General features: G+C 40.5%; 1 protein-coding gene across 4 annotated transcripts; it reads left to right on the forward strand.

The window, feature by feature from the left end:
• The first annotated feature begins 111 nt into the window (after positions 1-111).
• On the forward strand, positions 112-20,460 carry esr2a (estrogen receptor 2a). 4 transcript variants are annotated; one of them, XR_014869509.1, is made up of 9 exons: positions 112-497; positions 767-960; positions 3,382-3,498; positions 4,797-5,105; positions 11,203-11,341; positions 11,856-11,989; positions 15,651-15,834; positions 16,035-17,346; positions 17,378-20,460. XR_014869509.1 is itself a non-coding variant. In XM_085133571.1 (8 exons), exons 1-8 carry the CDS (start codon positions 112-114, stop codon positions 16,267-16,269), a joined length of 1,698 nt encoding a protein of 565 aa, XP_084989697.1. In that variant the 3' UTR covers positions 16,270-20,460. The 4 variants fall into 4 exon arrangements, 3 of the variants coding, with proteins under 3 accessions (XP_084989697.1, XP_084989698.1, XP_084989699.1); XM_085133571.1 differs by having other exon boundaries at positions 16,035-20,460; XM_085133572.1 differs by having other exon boundaries at positions 794-960; positions 16,035-20,460.
• The last annotated feature ends 230 nt before the right edge of the window (positions 20,461-20,690 follow it).

Genomic DNA, 20,690 nt, shown 5'->3' on the forward strand with positions numbered 1-20,690 from the left:
CTTTGACCATGTGAGCTCTGAGGTAGCTCTCCTAGCTCTGTTGTTTTTTGGCTATGCTTTCCAGTTGCCGGTAATGTAGTAATTCAAGTGATATTAGAAGTGTTTGGTGTCATGATGGCCGCTGCCTCCTCGCCTGAGAAGCTGCTGCAGCTCCAGGAGATCGACTCCAACCGAGCTGGTAGCTGCATTCTCTCCCCAATCCTCGGCTCCTCTTCTCCTGGTCTGCCCCATGAAACAAGCCAGCCCATCTGTATCCGCTCACCATATACCGACCTTGGCCATGACTTCACCACCATACCTTTTTACAGTCCAACTATCTTCAGCTATGGTGGTCCGAGCATTTCCGAATGCTCCTCTGTCCATCAGTCTCTGAGCGCCTCTTTATTTTGGCCCAGCCACAGCCGTGTGGGGACGCCCATTACGCTGCACTGCCCCCAGGGTCGATCCCAGCAAGGCCAGTCAGCCCAGACTCCGTGGGACAGTGTTATAACAACCAGGTAGGACTGGGCGCAACACCTTGACTATGCTGTGCTCTTTAATCAGTAGTTGGCCAGCTAACGATTGTTCAATTAGTACTTAACCTGTTATTTATTGAACAGCTGTTTTTAGTAACCCTTTTTTCCAGTTTTTTTCTTTTTCAACTAAAGCTACAGCAAGCTAAAAGTAATCATCTGTAATCACATTACTGATTCAGTGATTTATTACTGTGTATTACTTTTAATCAACTGTTTTGCATACTTAATCTACATGTTTTTGTCTTGGGAAGAAATCATGACTCAAAACTGTCTGTTAGCAAGAGTGTGAGGAGGCGCTCCCAGGAGAGCGAGGAGAGCATGGCGTCTTCAGGTGGGAAGGCAGACCTCCACTACTGTGCTGTGTGTCATGACTATGCTTCAGGCTACCACTATGGAGTCTGGTCGTGTGAGGGGTGTAAGGCCTTCTTCAAGAGGAGCATCCAAGGTGAGACAAAACATACGTACGGTTCGAGCAATTGCTTGAATTTTAATATCGACTTTTCAAGGTTTGAAAAGTGCTTGAATTTCAAATGTGGTGCTTAAAAGTGCTTGAAACTGTATTTCATTCACAACAAATAACTGTCTGACCGAATAGTTTTCTTATCAGAAATAAAATGAGTCGCTAAGTTGAAAAGCAAATTTTCTCAGTTGGATGCCTGTTTATTTAAGGGAGATGAACAATACATTATAATTGTACCTAATAATATCACAGATGATAGATTAAATAAATAGATTTTAAGTAGATGCTTGTGCATTCTGAAAGTCTTATGTTGAATTGAACTGAGTATGTCATCTGTTTAAAGCCTCTCCCAGTCAGTGCTGCTCTCCATGCCTGTCTCGTACATGGTGTTATTAGCACAAACACTTTAAAGGTGATAATTTATGACTTTAACAATAATACAGACAGCAATGTTATTAAACAACTTACAGTTGGTTTTATTGGGAATGAACTTTTAACCTGTTAGGCCCCCAGGGGCTTTCTGCTTGAAAATGAAATGACCAAAATAAATGGAGTATTTCTGTGCAATTACAAAGTCTGTGTAAACAATCTTGGTATGAAAATAAAGCTAACACTTGTGAGACGTCAGAGGTGTAAATATTACTGCAGATTGATTGGTAGAGCAGATGTTCATGCACTACTTAAAACTGTGTCACTGTTGCAAAGTCCTGATTACTTCTCTCAAGTTGGTTGGTGTTTCACACCACTTCTGTTTTATTTTGTACTTTATCTTAGTGTCTTTTTTGTGCTTTTCTTCACCAGTTTCATATTAATGTCGACGTAACTCCTTTGCACGTACCCATCCAAATGTTATGTTTATGCCTTACTGACTTATTAGTAAAGAATAAACTAATAAGTCCTCTAGGATATAACCTTACACCCTAGATCTTGGTGGTTTTTGGATGCTCGTGTTTTATTAGTTGGTAGCGCTGACACTGAGTCACTACAGCGCACTTTCTGAGTAGTATTAGCAAGTATGCGCAGAGCTCCACACGTGTAAATGATCTGATGTCCTCCTGCTGACCTTTGTCTGATGGCTTTGACTCATCCCTGCTGGACCTCGTGGCTCTGTTAGTGGATTTTTTGTGGATAGTGGTCACTATAATTCCCATCTTTATATCTAAAATATTTCAGTACTAGTTCTGCTCTTTTATTCCCATGCTTAATAAAGTTGATAATATTCCACGTTCAAGTAGAAATTTGTGACATCCACACTGTTCTCACACAGGCCACAAAACAGCTGGACAAAGAGTAGTTTCCCTGACTTTCATGTATTTTGTGATGGTTTTATCTACCCATCCAAAATGTCATTTTCCCAGACAGCCTTCTTTGGCTCTTAGCTGTGTCCTACATGGTATAATTGCTCCCATCTCTATTTGGGGGAGACACGCTGGAGCTATTATCACTTCAGTACGAAGCTTTGTTAGGTTGTCACCTGGAGGATGCTACTGATGCTTATCAGGGAAAACTTTGTGCACTTAAACGTCCAGTTTCCCAGAGCTTTTTGTACTCGCTGCCTGACAGATTGCCTAGTCAAAGGCTTGCCTGGAACAAATCCATATCCTGTGGTGTCAAGTCATTAACTTCCCATTATAATCAAAATTTATTTCATAATGATAATTTGAAGCAAAAAACTTGTATGTTGCCAGTTTAAGCTTTATTTTACAGCTGTTATGACATTATCTTGTATTACACAACACTTTGAGCTTTTGAACAAATATATTCAAAACTAGACCATTTAACCATTACTATACATTAAGGCAAACCAGTATGCGTATAGCATGCTAAACTGAATTTAGATGGTAATTTTGGATCACAGTTGACATTTTTCCGAAAATACCACTGTTCAAACATTATGTCTGCCTATGCAAATTAAGTCTTTGTGAGCAAAATGGTAAATGGACTGGTTCTTATATAGCACTTTTCTACTCATCTGAGCACTCAAAATGCTTTACACAACTTGTGCATTCACCCATTCACACAAGCACATCTTTCTAAGTGCTTTATAGCTAACATTCACACACATCCATACCCCGATGGATGCCTCGGAGAGCAATTTGGGGTTAGTATCTTGCCCAAGGATAATTGGCATGTAGACCAGGGGAAGCCAGGAATCGAACGACCAACCTTCCGATCAGTAGATGACCTGCTCTACCACCTGAGAGAGAGGGCTTGAACTGACCACAAAGGACTGCTTGTCATCAATGATTTTTGCTGGAAGTTGCACAAGCTGGAAATTCTCAGTCTGCCTGTCTGTTGTGCAGGGATGCAACTTTGCATTGTCTTTTTCTTCATACAACTCATTTTTCATTTTCTCTATCCAACTTTTTATTTTTGTCTCAATGTCTCCCTCTCTTTTTGTTTTAGGACACAATGACTATATCTGCCCGGCAACCAATCAGTGCACTATTGACAAGAACCGCCGTAAGAGCTGCCAGGCATGTCGCCTTCGCAAATGCTATGAAGTTGGCATGACCAAATGTGGTTAGTATGATTATATGTATACATTATTTCATATTTCTACTAGTTCCGATAGAAGTTTTTGCATTTTCTGATTATTACCTAAATAACTTGGTCATGTGATAATGTTTGATTTATTTTATCTGAAATTAAAAAAAACAAAAAAAGACAATTTGGACCTGCTAGGCTGGCAGTATGAGTTGGAATGTTTGATTGAAAGCGAACACAGGATCAAAGGGGAGGATATTGATTTTGGGACTCATCAAATAATTTCGCACACTTGGAAAGAACGTGCTTGGAAGATAATGATGTAGCGTTTTATTACAGCACATAAATATGTCAAATATGAACAGTCCACAGAAAAAACAGCAAATTTAATTCACATGTTATTAATGTTTCCTTTATTTGCTGAGTAGCTGAGTAGATTAGTAGGTTTGACTAAATAGCAGTTTAGGCTCAGAATATCACCGTATATATAGTTTGTGCTGAGGTTTGTGTACTTATACACTGTAAGTAATCATGTGTGTGACCCTGTTCTCAATATTGAATGATGTGATTACTAATTATACAGTATTGATATTATACATATGCTTGAATATATTTTTCTAATGTTCTTGTTTACTTGTAAGATCAGTTTATTTCATTTTTTTTCTGTAGAATCATACAACAACATGACCATAGAACTATGTTTCATTATAGGCAAGAGCAAGAACAATATATGTTTTAATATTCCATAATATTTTAGTATTTGTTTGCCTATTAATTCACATTTCATTAAAGAAGTCTTTATTCCTACATTTGATCTGCTCTTGTAGTGTTTTGGCTAAAATGTGAAGTTTTAATTATTGGTATCACTGCAATGATGCAGGGATATCTGGATAGAAATAAAGTTTAATCCAAATGTTGTTCTTTAATATGGTTCCAGCGCTTTTACTTTAGTTTTTTTTCTACATATGAGAAATGTGATCTGGCTCTAAAAGCCACCAGTGGCTCTGTTATTAATTTCCACATAAAACAAATCTTTTCAACATCTGTTTGCAGTAAATAGGATTCCCATAACCTAAATTTGGATTTCAGTTTATTCCGACATTTTGTTTTTCCAAGTAGGAACTACATGGTGCCAGATCTTGTAGCCTGTTCAGTGATTTCTGTCTGTAACTGATGGACTTGCTGCTTGCCATTTTTGCCTTTTGCTTTACCCTTCTTAACCCCCCAAAATTGCAATCATATATAGAAAACAACAGCAAAATTGAACAGATATGGACAGTCTGGAACATGGGTAAAAATTGGCTATAATTTAATGCTTGCCTTGTTACACACAGGTATTCGAAAGGAGCGTGGAAACCACAGGAATTCGCAGGCAAGGCGGCTAACCCGTCAATCCTCACAGGGCAAAACAGCTGAACCAAAGGGCATAACTGGACCAGCTGAAGGTTCATTAAATGAGCCCGAAAAACCTGCACTGACCCCAGAGCAGCTAATTGAGCGGATATTGGAGGCGGAGCCGCCAGAGATCTACCTCATGAAGGACGCGAAGAGGCCGCTGACCGAAGCAAGCGTCATGATGTTGCTCACCACCCTGGCAGATAAAGAGCTGGTTCACATGATTAGCTGGGCCAAGAAGATTCCAGGTGTTTGTTTTTGTGATATTTCTAAAAAAAAATTAGATGAATTTATATAATTAAATTTTTTTTTTAATCTTCTTCAGGTTATTCAGGTCAACAAAAAATCTAAATGAATGTTACATAGCAATGTGGCAATACCACTTAATTAATGGTTCGAGCCAGAGTGCTGACACAAATAAGTGTTTCGCCAATAGAGCAATTCATGTCATGAATAAATAAAGTGTAGTATACACTGATGAAGAAAATATACACTTCTTTTTGTATTTTTTAGGTGACATTAATGTGATTGATTGTGAGTCTCCTATTCAACCAAATCCCAAAGATGTTCTGTTGGTTTAAGATCTGGTGACTGAGGAGGCCATATGAGTACAGTGAGGTCATCGTCATGATCACCAGTTTGAGATGATTTGAGCTTTGTGATGGTGTGTTTGCCTGCTGCAAGCAGCCATGAGATGACGTTGTAGTTAGTACATTATAGTTTCGGTTATGAAGGAATATAAATGGTCAGCCACAAGACTCGGGTAGGTGGTGGCATTTAAACAGTGCTCAGTTGGTACTAAGAGGCCCAAACTTGTACCATTACACCAACCTGAACCTTTGATAGAAGGCAGGATGGATCTGTACGTTCTTGTTGTTTACACCAAATTCTGGCTTTGGCATCTAAAGTCTTGACCAGGAAAAGTTTTTCCAGTCTTTTCTTGTCCGTTATCTTGTGCGAACTTTAATCTTGGCCTCATGTTTTTAGCTGACAAGAGTGGAACACAGTGAGCTGCTGTAGTCCATCTGCTTCAGGGACATATTGCGGATTCAGAGATGCTCTTTTACATATCTTGATTGTAACATGTGTGATTGTAACAGTTGCTGCTGACGTCTTGTCAGATCACAATGTATTTTCTCTCTTTCAGACTATTTAGACTAGACTAGTCTGGCACCAACAACCATGCCATGTTCAATCACTTACATAACATTTTTTTCTGATTTTTGGTTTGAACTCTCGCAAGTTGACTTCTATACTTTCTTAAAAGCACTGAGTTGCTACCATTTGAAAGCTGATAAGAGTCAATATTTGCACTTGACAAAATAGCTGGTGAGTATATAGCACGACACACAGTAACAAAGTTGCCACAAAATCATTAATCGTTAGTTCTCATTTACAACATTTTGATTAGTTGAATCTTGTATTAGATGAAAGCTTTTCTATATAAAACAAGGGCATTTCAAAGTGCTCCTGAAACAGCTGTTATTATGTCTAGTTTCCGTGTTTGCTTGAGTTGAGAAATGCAACTAGTTTGAGATTATACAAAGAGTCTTTCTACAACATCAGTAAAAATTGCTTTAACGATAACAGATCTAGGTATTTTATTCTTCTCGTTGAGCAGTTCACTGTCTCAAGACAGCTAATGATGTGTTTGTGGCTTGGCACATTTGTCTCTGCTTTATTTAGCGTTTGAGCCTGTAAAACACAGCAGCAGTGATGGAACTGGAGTCTGGCAGTGAGCTGTGACATAACAATGTATCACAAAGGGTGGATTTCTGTAGCCCTGTTAATGAATTCTGACTGCTTGTGGCATGTGGTGAATTTAACCAATTTAAGCCTGACAAAGTGAAGTAAATCATTACAGCAAAGAAACATTTAATTTCAAGCTAAAGTGAATTGTCTGGATGCTCATTGTTGTCGTAGCCTGTGACAGCAGTACAGACCATATAGGTCTGTGGTTTTTCTGTTGCCTGTTCAGGATTTAGCACTGAGCACTTTATTAGGAATGTGTGTTCATATGTATGCACAAATAATCATATTGAACGTGAGAGTAGCAGTAAAATAATCTTTGTAACTTTGATTCTGACATGATTGTTGGTGCAAGTCGATTTAGTTTACTTGGCGTTTTGCAAAAAGTCATTTAAAGAGTGACAGATCTTGTCAAAGCTCACAGAAAGCTTACAGTAACTTTACACCAGGGGTAGGCAACCTTTTTGATGACGAGTGCCATTTAAAATTTCCTCAGAAGTCAGTGTGCCATATGTGTGCCTCGGGTCTCCCTTCCTGCCTCCCCTCCTGCCTCCCCTTTCTCTCATCCACCTTCTGGCTTCCACCACTTGCTAATGTTACTGAATCTGAGGAAGCACCGCCACAGCCACCACCAAACAACTGAGTTATTTTTATACACCGACCAGCATCTGGCCAATCCACCACCTTTCATTGTTTATACCGTTACAAAGAAAAAAAAAGTCACCGGGCCACCGAGCAAATGCCCAGTATGCCCGATGGCCAGTCCACCTATGGTCGTGCCAGTTGGCACGCGTGCCTAGGGTTGCCGACCCTTGCTTTACACCATCAGAAGACAACTTTCATTCGCTAGGTGATCACATCGGTGGTCGCCCAGTGGGAGGGAACCTCCATCTATCCATGGACTGACTGATTCTTCTCTCGGAGTACTCAAAGCGCTCTATACAACATGCCTCATTCACCCAATCACACCCATTCTCACAAGCACTTTATCTACACTTAGTGCTTTCTAACATTCATACACATTCATACTCTGATGGATGCATGGGGTTAGTATCTTGCCCAAGGATACTTGACATGCAGACTGGAGGAGCCAGGGATCGAACCACCGACCTTCCGATCAGTAGGTGACCTGTTCTACCTCCTGAGCTACAGCCATCCATCCATTTTCATCTGCCATTGAGGCAGTGTCGCGGGGGCAGCAGCCTAAGGAGATGAGCCCTGACCTTCCTCCCTGGCCACCTCCTCCAGCTTCTGTTCTGGGGGAACACAAAGGCAGCATTCCCAGGCCAGCTGAGAGATCTAATTTCTTCAGCGTATCCCAGGTCTGCCCCGGGGCCTTCTCCTGGTGGGACATGTCTGGAACGCCTCAACCAGGAGGCACCCAGGAAGTATCCTTGTCAGATGCCTGAAACACCTCCGCTGGCTCCTTTTGATGTGGAGGTGTAGCAACTCTACTCTGAGCCCCTCCTGGATCAGTAATTAGTGACAAAGGGCAGCTCTGGCAGGCCCTGGCACTGTTTGTCCATCGGGAATAACTCCAGTGTACAGGCAACAAGCTGAGGGGATACTAAGATACCGACCCCAACCCACCGCCTTTCAGCAAGGGCTACTCCAGACTGAGACACAGTCCTGTCTCCAGGACACTGGTTCCTGTTTTTTGGGTCTTTTTCATTTATCTAACTCTTAGTAAATTTAATAGCTCTGTTTGTCTATTGTTTTTTGTTTACACAGAGTGTCTACAACAAGCTACTGACATGTTAGCTTTGAGTATCGGTCAGTTCTTACAATTGAGACAAAAAATGAAAAAGCAACATTTTGTAATTATCACTTTAAAATCACTAAGTGATTATTACAATTATCTGCAATTATATATTTGTAAATTGACAAATAATTGCTCATCATAATTCCATTTTTATCCACCCTGAAAACATGTTAAGAGGTGCCTCATAATCAGTACTTGTTATTATGTTTTTTAACCTGTTTGCTGAGACGGTGCTGTGTTTTTGTTTTACTTTGTTGGTTCGTTAATCAGTATCAAGTCTCACATTGCTCTTAATGTCACTGCCTGTAAAAAGGTGTCACAACCCGGCTCTGGGGACTCGGGGTCCGTGGGCAGTGGGGACTAGGACTGTTGTCGTTGTTGTTGTTGTTATTATTGTTATTATTATTATTATTATTATTATTATTATTATTGTTATTATCGTTATCATTATTATTATTATTTGGTGTGTTGTCTGCACTGCCCCATGTGCACATCTGTATGTAGGCAGGTGGCTGTGTTGCCTTTCTTCTGTGGCCAAGTTACAGGCGCCTTCAGCCCTGGGGGCGTGGCCTGACTTGAGGGCTGGCCACTAGTGATGGGATTTCCGGCTCTTTTTAGAGATCCGGCTCTTTCGGCTCGGCTCACTAAAAAGAGCCGGCTCTTTCGGCTCCGAACCGGCTCTTCAGGTTGTTTTGTTGCTTTAATTATTTAATCATTAACAATAATATAAAATTATGCAGAAAAGGAATTACTAATGTAAAAAAAAAGTGGTTTTATTTATATATGTTTATATATGGTCCCTAGAGACAAAGCACGTACAAACTCTAAAGCATATACAAACTCCAAAAAGCACGTACAAACTCCAAAACACATTTCTAGCGTTTACTGAACTTCCAAAACAGAGCTACCCAGATCACTTAAATTACACAATTGAAAGCATGTGTGTATTGTTTGTGTATTTATAGACAAGCACTCATATTTATTCAAATAATTTAAAAAAAAAGTTCATTTACCTGTTACTACCACACACCAAATCCGGTTGTTGATACTTCCTGGCTTGTGTAGCCACTAGGTAACAAAAGCTCAACACTGCGCCCTAGAAACCTGGAGCACTTCTGTTGTCTTTTGTACGTGACTCTGAGTTTGTACGTGCTTCTGAGTTTTTACGTGTTTTGGAGTTTGTACGTGCTTCTGAGTTTTTACGTGTTTTGGAGTTTGTACGTGCTTCTGAGTTTTTAACGTGTTTTGGAGTTTGTACGTGCTTCTGAGTTTGTACGTGTTTTGGAGTTTGTACGTGCTTTGTCTCTAAGGTCCACTATAAATATACTTTATTTATTCACGCCACATAAAATGTAATAAATAAATCATATAATACAAAAAACAACTATTTACATTTTAAACTTTTAACTATTTAAATTTTCAGCATTTTCCTTTTAAACAAATTTAACGTGAAACAACACAAAACACTGCAAACCACAACACAATTAAATATAAATTAAAATATTAAAACAAAAAGAAGATGCACATTCTCTGTCATATGAGCCTGCATGATTTCTGAATCCTTTATCATCTGCAACTGAAAATAGTGGATGATTACTATACTTTTCTAATGTGACGTTGTTGTCCCTCGCTCTCTTTCTCTCTGGCTCTGTTCCTGTGCTACTGCAAGTGTAACTAACGCCCCTCCCCCCTCTGCCCAGCGCAAAGTACAGGCCGTGCGGAGTTTAGCGGAAAAAAGGGCGAGAGAGAGGGTGAGAGAAAGAAAAAAAAAAACAAAACCTCACGGCTCCCAATAAGGAGCCGGCTCGCGTCGTTCACTTCAAAGAGTCGGCTCTAAGAGCCATTTCGTTCGCGAACGACCCATCACTACTGGCCACACTCGAAGTCCTTGCCGCACACCTGCTCCTCATCTGGGCTCGTCGGTGGAGCTATTTAGAAGAGTGATGGAGCTTCCACCGACGCTGGATTATTGCGTTTGACTACACGTCAGTCTTCGAGCATAGTCAAGTGTTAGTGTATGCCTGCATGGATACCGTGTGTAACGGCTGCCTCTATTGTTTTCCCCTCAGGAGGAGTGTGGGACGAGAAGGAGCAGTGAGCACGGGGAGTGCAGGGACACTGGGGCAGAGAGCACTACACGGGGACTTTTAGGAAGAAGACACTACACGGGAGTCTGGGAAACTGGGGATTTATTGTTGTTTACTTCACCACCTTGTAAATAAACACTGTTGCACTGAAGAGTCTGGCGTTTGGGTCCTATTTCCCCATCTCCCCACGGTCTGCCAGCCAGACCGTGACAAAAGGTGGTCTTTTTAGGGGTTTTGCTTGTGTAACCGACCCAGAGTTTGGGCTGGGAAAACAGATAAATGTTCCTGCAAAACAGGGAAACGATGAGACAGAGACGACTGGTGAAGTTTCTCTTTGCCTCGCTTCTGCCATATTGGAGAGGAGGACCTATGACCTCGCTATTCTGTCTCACTGAGCAATGCACCACCCGCAGGCTGGGGGGTGCAACTACCTCATTACACATAGTTCACTTCGGTGACAAATCTCTCATTTTTTTTTTTTTAACAAGTACTACTTCTGATGGGATCACACATTAGTGTGTCACACTTGTTTTAGGTTTTATTTTATTGTTTTTTATTTATTTATTTATTTTTGGTTTGGATATTTTTAGGTCAGCCTTCTTTTTCCAACCAAGTTGTTTACCTCCTGTTTTTCTTCATGCTGCTGCCTAGTTGCTCATTAGACTCGTTAAAGACCGATTTTCAGGTTTCTGTGATATGCTTCATCTGCTCACAGCTATGTACTTTATGATTACATCCTTTTCTCAGGGTTTGTGGAGCTTAGTCTCGTAGACCAGGTCCATCTGTTGGAGTGCTGCTGGCTGGAGGTGTTGATGATTGGACTGATGTGGAGGTCAGTGGACCATCCAGGAAAACTCATCTTCTGCCCTGACCTCAGCCTGAGCAGGTACCACCTCCTAAACCTCGTTTCACTCGCCTGATTAGAGGCACTTGCTTCTAAAAAGAGTTATTAGTGGTTCCCAGTGTACTTACACACAATATCTTATGATAATACACCAAACCTCTGTATGTTTGTTTCTGTGTCTGTCAACTCCTCCTAGACCATCAGGGCTTGAGCAACCAAATCTTGCTCCTCAGGCTCTTAAAGGTTCTTAGCTACATCACATATTACGATGGCATCATGTTGCCTGGCAACCACCTAGCAATAGGCTACAACAACCCGTTTTTAGCATTTAAGAACCTAAAACACCTATTCTGGGGTTTGTTTTGGTGATCTTTTCTGCCAGCTGAGAGACATCATTAATGTTACTCTCCTTCCTCTTGTGTAAAGTGCTTCAGAGTTAAAATAGCAGATCATCTTTTACTTCTTGGTGGGAGTTACATCTGTGTTATGTCTGGCTAATTTGTGGAGGTAAAAATCAAGAGTGTGATGAAATTAAACAACATTTTTGTCCTTTTAGAGAAGAAGGAAACTGCGTCCAGGGCTTTGTGGAGATCTTTGACATGCTGATAGCTGCCACAACCAGGGTGAGAGAGCTCAAGCTGCAGAGGGAGGAGTACGTCTGCCTCAAGGTCATGATCCTCCTCAACTCCAGTGAGTGAGCATGTTTGTGTGGGCGGACATGAGGTCCTCTCTCAGTGTGATTTGCTGCATGTGCATAAGTGAGACTGAGACTGTTTGTTTGTCTCCAGAACATGAACCCACAATGGGGTGTTAGATTGGTATTTCAGCATGTAATCTTGTGAGCCTACACATAGTAAGCATGTCCATAAACCCAATAACTAGCAGTGAAGATTCCTGTTGGGAACACTGTGTAGTTTCAGTCTGTGCTATGAGGACTCAGAGGTTCTGCTAAAGTAGCTAGAGTAGCAGATGGTACATAAGTGAAGATGAACACGGTCAAGGCCTCTCTGGTGAGATCATTAATGTTTTCTTTTTAATTGCCTCCACAAGCGAAGTCAGACTTTTGTCTGACTTTGCCGACTACAGAGCCGTTTCACCTTCAGCCCCAGAATATAAAAAATCAAAAACGAATGTTATTAAAAGTTTGTTTTTATTAAATCAGAGCTGACTAAAATGGCTACAGACTATGGTTTAGATTCAAGTAAGAGCATTTACTGTCACATAGAAGAAAACCACATGATTACTTGTGGGACCTAGTCACCCTAAATACATTTAAGATGATCAGATCCCAACAAACTAAATGTGAGGCAGGGTGTGTTTTTGTGTAAGAAGTACTCTTAAAGTGTCTTTGAAATGGATCTAACATTCTTGGACTTGGACACTTAGCAAAAAGCACAGTCATGCAATATGAGAATATAATCAGTGTGAAAGTGTGATTTTTATTTATTTTTAGGGCACTCAAGCCTCACGTTAGCTGGGATAATGTTAGCCTTTAACCAGCTGCTGTTGTTTAGCTGGCTTGTTGTCAGGATGGTTGCATGTCTAATCTGTTGACTGTAAGTAATTGTGACAATATCAGGAACAGTGTTGGGGAGTAACGGAATACATGTACCGCCGTTACGTATTTAAAATACAAAATATGAGTAACTGTAGTCCGTTACAGTTACCGTTTAAAAAGGTGGTATTTAGAATACAGTTACTTTGTTGAAATAAATGGATTACACAGCGGTACTTTCCTGCTTCATATTGTGGCGGGTCAGGACTGTTTGGGTTTTGTTTTACAGCTAAGTTCTGTTGTTCCAGGTGGCAGCGTTACGGTTGCCATGGTTACAGGGTGACGCTCTTTCTCTGCGTGTTTCCTGGGTGAGAGAGCGCCTTTTTGTTGTTGTTGTGCTAAGCTAATAGGCAGAATGCTACAGGTATAGCTCTGAATGTAGCATCATAGGCAGTGTAGTCCGTGCTGCAGGGAGAATGGACTGCCATACACATTATGTGTCTGTGAGCGAGGGAGGGAGAAAAAGGAAAAGTACGAGCTGTCATCGAGCAAAAACGGGAACTGGAAGCATGTAAATATAATAATAACCACTGCAGCCAAGAAGAGTGCCTGACGAGCCCAGTTGTAAGTAAGCTATTAAGACTCGACTGTACACCGTGTTCGTGTTTTCATCCAAAAACAATAAGTTTAGTTGGAGCAGCCTTTCAACGCCTCTCTCTGTCTCTCGCTAGCAAAGTTGACCCAGACAACAAAGTAAAGCTAGTTTTCGGCTACGAGCCCGACACAGAACCCGTATTAGCCAGAGGTCCCTTTACTGCGGTTCGGAGCTGTGGACCTTCAGTAACAGTAATAAATCACAGCAATAGTACATTCATGTAGTTGTAAACAGCATGATAATATATTAAGTAATCCAAAGTATTCAGAATACGTTACTCTCATTGAGTAACGTAACGGAATATGTTACAGAATACATTTTGGGGCATGTATTCTGTATTCTGTAATGGAATACATTTTAAAAGTAACCTTCCCAACACTGATCAGGAATAAAAGAGCATGTTTATGCACGTTTTTGTGTTTTAGCACCCTGACTTTAGTTCAGGAGATGAGGCTTGAGGTGAGTAGGAAGAGGAGGTGGAAATGACAGAGGAGAGAGAGCAGTGATGGAGGAGGAGACATGATAAGAACAAAATGATGAAAAATGTATTTAAATGTTTAATGTTCACATATAGTTTAAAAAGAACTGTTTGTGACCTTTATAATGCATGCTATGTATGTGTCCACTTATTCATTTTATTTGCTTTTTTTTTTGGGGGGGGGGGGGGGGGGGGGGTTGGTAGTTGTGCATCCGTACAAGAGCACGCTGCTTTTGGAGCTCAACATTTGTTTTGTAAAAGGAATGAGTAGGTGTTTGCAAACTATAGTAAAGGCATTATGTTAAGTTGTTATTAAGCAGTTCAACGTCTGGCATAGTTTAAAAGGAAAAAAAGGAGTTTACTTGATTAGTCAGTGGTTTGGGAGAGCAACCAGTTAAACCAGCCACCCTACCACTAAGAAACACCTGTGAGTACTGTCGCGTTTTTTTGTATGCAGTAAAACTGAGGTGTGTCATCCAGATCTTTGCACTGTACAATCCACTCACTCAGAATACACACACACACAAACAGAAAATGATCAACAAATGCATGGAGTTGAAGATCATACCACTTTATTTAATCAATTTAAAGCCAGTCCCTCTGACATCTGCTAATTCAATACCATAAAAGCCACAGACCAGAACCCTTGTGTTACTTATTAACTCTCAAACAGTGGAAAACCCCATGGTGATGTTTTGTGAATAATCTTTTTGTAGTACTGGAAAAAACTAAAACCAAAGTAGATCAGAATGTTCCAAAAGCAGATTTAAAGTTCTGCTGCCAGAGATAAAAAGCAGAGAAATTTTAACCAAGAAAATGTTTAGACGAGAATTTAATGACCCTCATGAAAACTACTCCTTAAAGAAGGAGACAGGGCACGTGGGGCAGTCCAGTGTGTACAGACATGGCACCATCTGTGAGACACTTTACAAATATTTGAACAAACTGTACGTTCGATGCTTTGGCAGGATGTTTCTAAATGTTTGAGCATGTCCGCCCTTTTCAAACTGCATTTGCAAGCACAACAAGTGTTTATTTAGTGTTGAACAAAACACGGGGATTTTTCAGACTTCTGCTACCAGAAAGTTTCACAGTAGGAAAAGGGGTGCAAAATAATATAATTTTTTTCCCCTGGCTCATAATGCACCTCTGGGCGCAGACTACATGCATAAGCACCTTTTGATCCATTTATAGTTGAAGCAAAGAGTTGATGTTACCTTGCCAGAAGTCTTTTGCTTCTGTCCTTTGTATTTTATGCCAAAGTAAATAAAAAAACACTTGAAAAATATTTGTATTTATTAATGCCTGGTTACTCTCCTTTGAGGGAAGGCCAGTGGTTGTTTTCGAGGGTGTTAAATCTTTTGTATGCATTTTATTCATGCGCTCTGTAAATAAATTGTGGATGAATTCCATTTAGCTGGTTCAGTCTGATGTTACTAGTGGTGTTGCACACGCTGGTTCTCTGGGTCATCTGTCCTTTTCCTGCTGTGACCGAATCAAGATGTCTGCATGAAAAATCCAGTTATGCTTTTACACAGTTTATAAAGGCACTTCTGATGAATAAAGTCTTTCTTCACAACTTTACAACTACTTATTTAAGAAAGATCTCAAAATGTTTTATTTACTTTAACTTCCAACATTAAACTCTTATATTGATATCTGTAATATAGTCTTTACTGTGTAGACACACTTAAAGTGTATTTCTTCCCATTTGCTTCGCCAGACATGTGCCTCAGTTCCTCAGACAGCAGCGAGGACCTGCAGAGCCGGTCCAAGCTGCTGCGCCTCCTGGACGCTGTGACGGACGCTCTGGTGTTGGCCATCGGCAAAACCGGCCTCACCTTCCGGCAGCAGTACACCCGCCTGGCTCACCTGCTCATGCTGCTTTCACATATCCGTCATGCCAGGTAACAGGGCCCAACATCATGCTATTAAAACCTGAATATTTAAAAAAAAAAAAAGGGAGACAGATCTGTAAATGAATTTATTTTACAGCTCAGATTTATTCAAAGCCCTGCAGTGTTATGAAACACATTCATCTGACCAAATTGTTCCCATCAAAAGTCATTACGTTAACCTCTCGCCCAACTTTGTTTTCAATGTGCAGTAACAAAGGCATGGACCACCTCCACTGCATGAAAGTGAAGAACATAGTGCCTCTCTACGACCTGTTGCTGGAGATGTTGGATGCCCACATCATGCACAGCTCTCGTCTGCCTCACAAGCCTCCTCAGCAGGAGGAGGATGAGAGTGAGGCTCCTGCCCCGCTGCACAGCTCTGCAAGCGGACCTTCAAATACCTGGACTCCCAGTAGCGCTAGAGCTGGAGGTGAACCCCAGTAGTCAGATCAGAATTCCGATGCGAAAGAATTTTCACTGCTTTGCACAAAACTAGTTCACGGGAATGATGAGTATCTTCACAGGAATGAGAGCTGGATTCTCTGATCTGTCACTGGTGAATCTTTGACATGCTGCGCACAGTTTCTGGTGAACTTTCAATATCTTCAAAGTTAACCGCATGGAGCACAGATCACACTTCCAGGATTCTTTGCTTTGCCACTATATTGGCAAAAGACTAAAGCGAAACAGGAACAAACTGTCAAACCTGGTTACTCAGCTGTACTCAGATATGTGACAGGACCATTAAATCAGTCAGTCGACCAATGAAAACCCATGCAGAAAAACAGATCACAACTGATTTGATCACACCTCCCAATGACAGTATGTCTTTTTAAACTGATTAATTGGAGCCTGTACAGTTTGCTGGAACAAGCAGCTTATGTGTAACTGATTCCCAAAAACAAGCACCTGCAGAAAACTCACACTTTAACTCTAAGGTAAAGAAATCTTATACTGTGAAACTTACAGTGCTCACTGGCGTGTTTTCTTCAACAAATCTCAGTTTGTGTTTCGACTTTGTGTGTGTGGATGTTTTAATGCTTAAGTGGCTTTTCTATACACATGGACTTTAATGTTGAGGCTGCAACAAAAGACTGTCGTTACTGATTATTGCTGATTACTTAATCAGTTTATTGTTGGGTCTATGCAGTAAAACACTTACGATTTCCCCACAGACCAGGGTCACGCCTTCATCTGCTAAGTTTTGTCCATCCAACAGTTGCAAATGAAAATTTATTTAGTCAATGAAGTTCAAAAATCCATTGATTTTTATTCTTATATTTATTTTGAAGATGTAGATGCATGAATAATGATAAAAAATGCAGTTTGTACCCATGTTTAGACAACCCAAGGAATTATGACACATAAGATAATACTTTATATTCTCGCGTAAGGGATTCAAATTTCATCAAGACTGCAGTATATCATCACCTTATAACACAAAGATAGTTAAACTTCCGGGATATCAATCTGTCCACTTAAGAAGCATAAGCTATTGTGAACATCATCCACTTGCTGTCGGTGCAACCAGATGCGCTGTCGGTGCAACCAGATGCGCTGTCGGTGCAACGATGCAACCCCCCAACATGAACTGGTTTGGAACGTGGTGGCCTTAGACCACTTCTCTCTCCTTATGCCTCCTTACAGATCTTTCTCTAGTGTCACTTTTTTCACTTGTGTCACTGCTAGTGACACAACGCAGCGCCTGCTGCACAGGCAGTCTAACTCCTCCAGGATGGCACATTCATACTCGCTGTTACAAGAAGGTTTGCCGTGTCTCCAGGATGATGACTACTAGGAGACGGGCAATTACCCAAGGAGAACTGGACAAGACAGTAAAAGGGGTATCAATGCAGCAGCTGAACTGATATCGTCTTCTTATTATTGTGAGGAAGAACAGGAGGAGCCCTTTAAAATGACCTCCACTGGACTATTCGAGAGCATGTTCCTGGCCAAACTGTCAGATGGTTGATAAGGCTCATGCCACCGCCTGCAAAACCATTCCCTTCTTGCAGGGGTTGCCATTTACACCAAAGCAGGTGAAATAGATTCATGATGGATTCTGCTTCCTGACTGAACATATGGATGTCCCTGAAGTTTACCTGACTATCTCTTATATTGTGATTATTGAGCGTTACCCTCATTTATTTTTTGAGTAGTGTATATGATCATTAAAGGCAGTATTTGCACAAAGCAGTTACTTTGTTAGCATCTCATGTATTTGTTGAATCGCTCACAGAGTTGTTTGATCTGGGTTAAAATTAACAAGAGAACTCCAGCTAAGAAGGTGATTTCTAGCAGAACTTAAGCTAATTGGCAGTGAATGTGGCAACTCTGATTTTCTTTAGCTTAAAAAACAGACATGAAAACAATTCCTCAACTGAATGCTCATTTCTTTCTTTTCTTTTTTTTTGTTGTTGTTGTTAAATACAGTTATTTGAAAAAGATAAATATCCAGCTGTGTTGAGCTGGTGCCTTCACTTGCTCTCAATGTCTGTGCTTTATTGTCAAAGATGCCTTACTGTTGCTCTTATGCCAACGTAGCACTTCAAAAAAAATTCTATTTTTGTAGTTTTGAACTTGCTACAGTTGCTCTTTGTGACATGATGCAGCTTCAACAATCAGGATCACTGCAAGGTTCATCAAACAGGCCTCTGGATCCTCTGGACTCTGGTCCTTCTGTACAGCCTGTGCTTTTACTCTCATCAGCCTTTGTCACCAAACTGTTTTAGCACTGTGCACAGGTACTTCTTGTTCAATTCTGGGGAAAATGTTTGATGAATGTGTAAATCAGTAAAACAATACGAAAGAGGAGCCTTTGTCTTATTTGTTATTTATCAAACGCTGTGCTTGGCCAGCTTGCAAATGATCAGAAGTAAATGTTAATGACTGACTATTTAATTTTGAACACTATCTTTAGTCTAGACTACAAAATTATTTTTTAATAAAACAGAGATACTATAACTAGGTAAATTTTAATTTGGAAATTAAAAAAAGAAGTATATATAAAATTCACAAACTCGAGAAAGAAAAGCACCAATTCATTTTCTTTAGCCAAAAATGATTGGTGATTTTGGGGCAAACAAAGCGAATTCTTTACAAAGGGTAGTGTAAGTCACAGAAAACCGATGCCGGTGCCACTCGGATGGAGCGGGTCATGTGTAGCACATTAACAAGTGTTCTCTGAACCAAATAAAATTTTTAAAAAAGGTCCCTCAAGTAGTCTTCCCAGAACTTCCAGTCCTAATCTCTAACTGCGATTAACTTAAGACATTGAATGATGTTATCCCTGAGGGTTTTGTTAGTGCAGCAGAGTACTGTGGGCTTGGCTTGATAAATGAAAACGGTTCCTTTACTAAAGGGACCCCTCTTTAAATCCAGCATCTGATCAGCACTGCTTGAACACCATCAGAGGCCTCAGATGTAGAAGTAAGAACTTGGCAGAGAATGCGCCCAATGATGAAAATAGTAAATAGAACAAAAATGAGTGAAGTGGCCGTCTAAGATGCTGCTGTTTTGTTTTTTGTTTTGTTTTTTTAAAAACAGCCATGTATTACTTCTGTCAAGTATGTTTATTTTTAGGTAGGATTTGCAAGTGTGCACGCGGTTTGAATGAATCCTAATAAAACTTTGACGTCATCTGAAGGCCTGCCTCTGGCTCCTTGTTTGCAGCTTCTCACCCTCATTACCAGTGTTGGGAAGGTTACTTTTAAAATGTATTCCATTACAGATTACAGAATACATGCCCCAAAATGTATTCTGTAACATATTCCGTTACGTTACTCAATGAGAGTAACGTATTCTGAATACTTTGGATTACTTAATATATTATCATGCATTTTACAACTACATGAATGTACTATTGCTGTGATTTATTACTGTTACTGAAGGTCCGCGGCTCCGAACGGGACCTCTGACTAATATGGCGGGTTCCGTGTCGGGCTCGTAGCCAAAAAATAGCTTTACTTTGTTGTGTGGGTCAACTCTGCTTGCGAGAGACAGAGAGAGGCGTTGAAAGGCTGCTCCAACGGAACTTAATGTTTCGGAGGAAAACATGAACACAGTGTACAGTCGAGTCTTAAAACCGTACTTACAACTGGGCTCGTCAGGCACTCTTCTTGGCTGCAGTGGTTATTATTATATTTACATGCTTCCAGCTCCCGTTTCTGCTCGATGACAACTTGTAGTTTTCCTTTTTCTCCCTCCCTCGCTCACAGACACATAACGTGTATGGCAGTCCATTCTCCCAGCAGCACGGACTATACTGCCCATGAGGCTACATTCTTTAGAGCTATACCTGTAGCGTTCTGCTTATTGGCTTAGCACAACAACAAAAAGGCGCACTCTCACCCTGGAAACGCGCAGAGAGAGCATCACCCTGTAATCATGGCAACTGTAACGCTGCCACCTGGAACAACAGAACGTAGCTGTAAAACAAAACCCAAACAATCCTGACGCGACAATATGAAACAGGAAAATACCGCCGTGTAATCCATTTATTTCAACAAAGTAACTGTATTCTAAATACCACCTTTTTAAAAAAAAAAAAAAAAACGTGTAGTTTTTCTGTAGTGTTTCTAGCCAAGGTTTGGCATTTCTCCTGTTTGGTAGTGTGGATACCTCAAAAAAATAAAATAAAGGATAAGCCAGTCTGTTTAAACCAGTCAACATTTACTAGAAGAACAAAAAAATGATTATAAATCCACCTTTTCAAGTTATAAATAAGCATTATATTATTGCATTCTGTACATAAACATCATGCCGAATCTACAGTGTTTCAACAGTGCAAGAGGAGGCGTGGAAATGTCCACTCACAATCTAGTCAAGACAAAATCACATCTAAAAAAAAAAACTCAGTATACAAG

The sequence above is a fragment of the Neolamprologus multifasciatus genome, chromosome 15 (genome assembly GCF_963576455.1).
Source record: "Neolamprologus multifasciatus chromosome 15, fNeoMul1.2, whole genome shotgun sequence".
In the NCBI taxonomy this organism is placed as follows: domain Eukaryota; kingdom Metazoa; phylum Chordata; class Actinopteri; order Cichliformes; family Cichlidae; genus Neolamprologus; species Neolamprologus multifasciatus.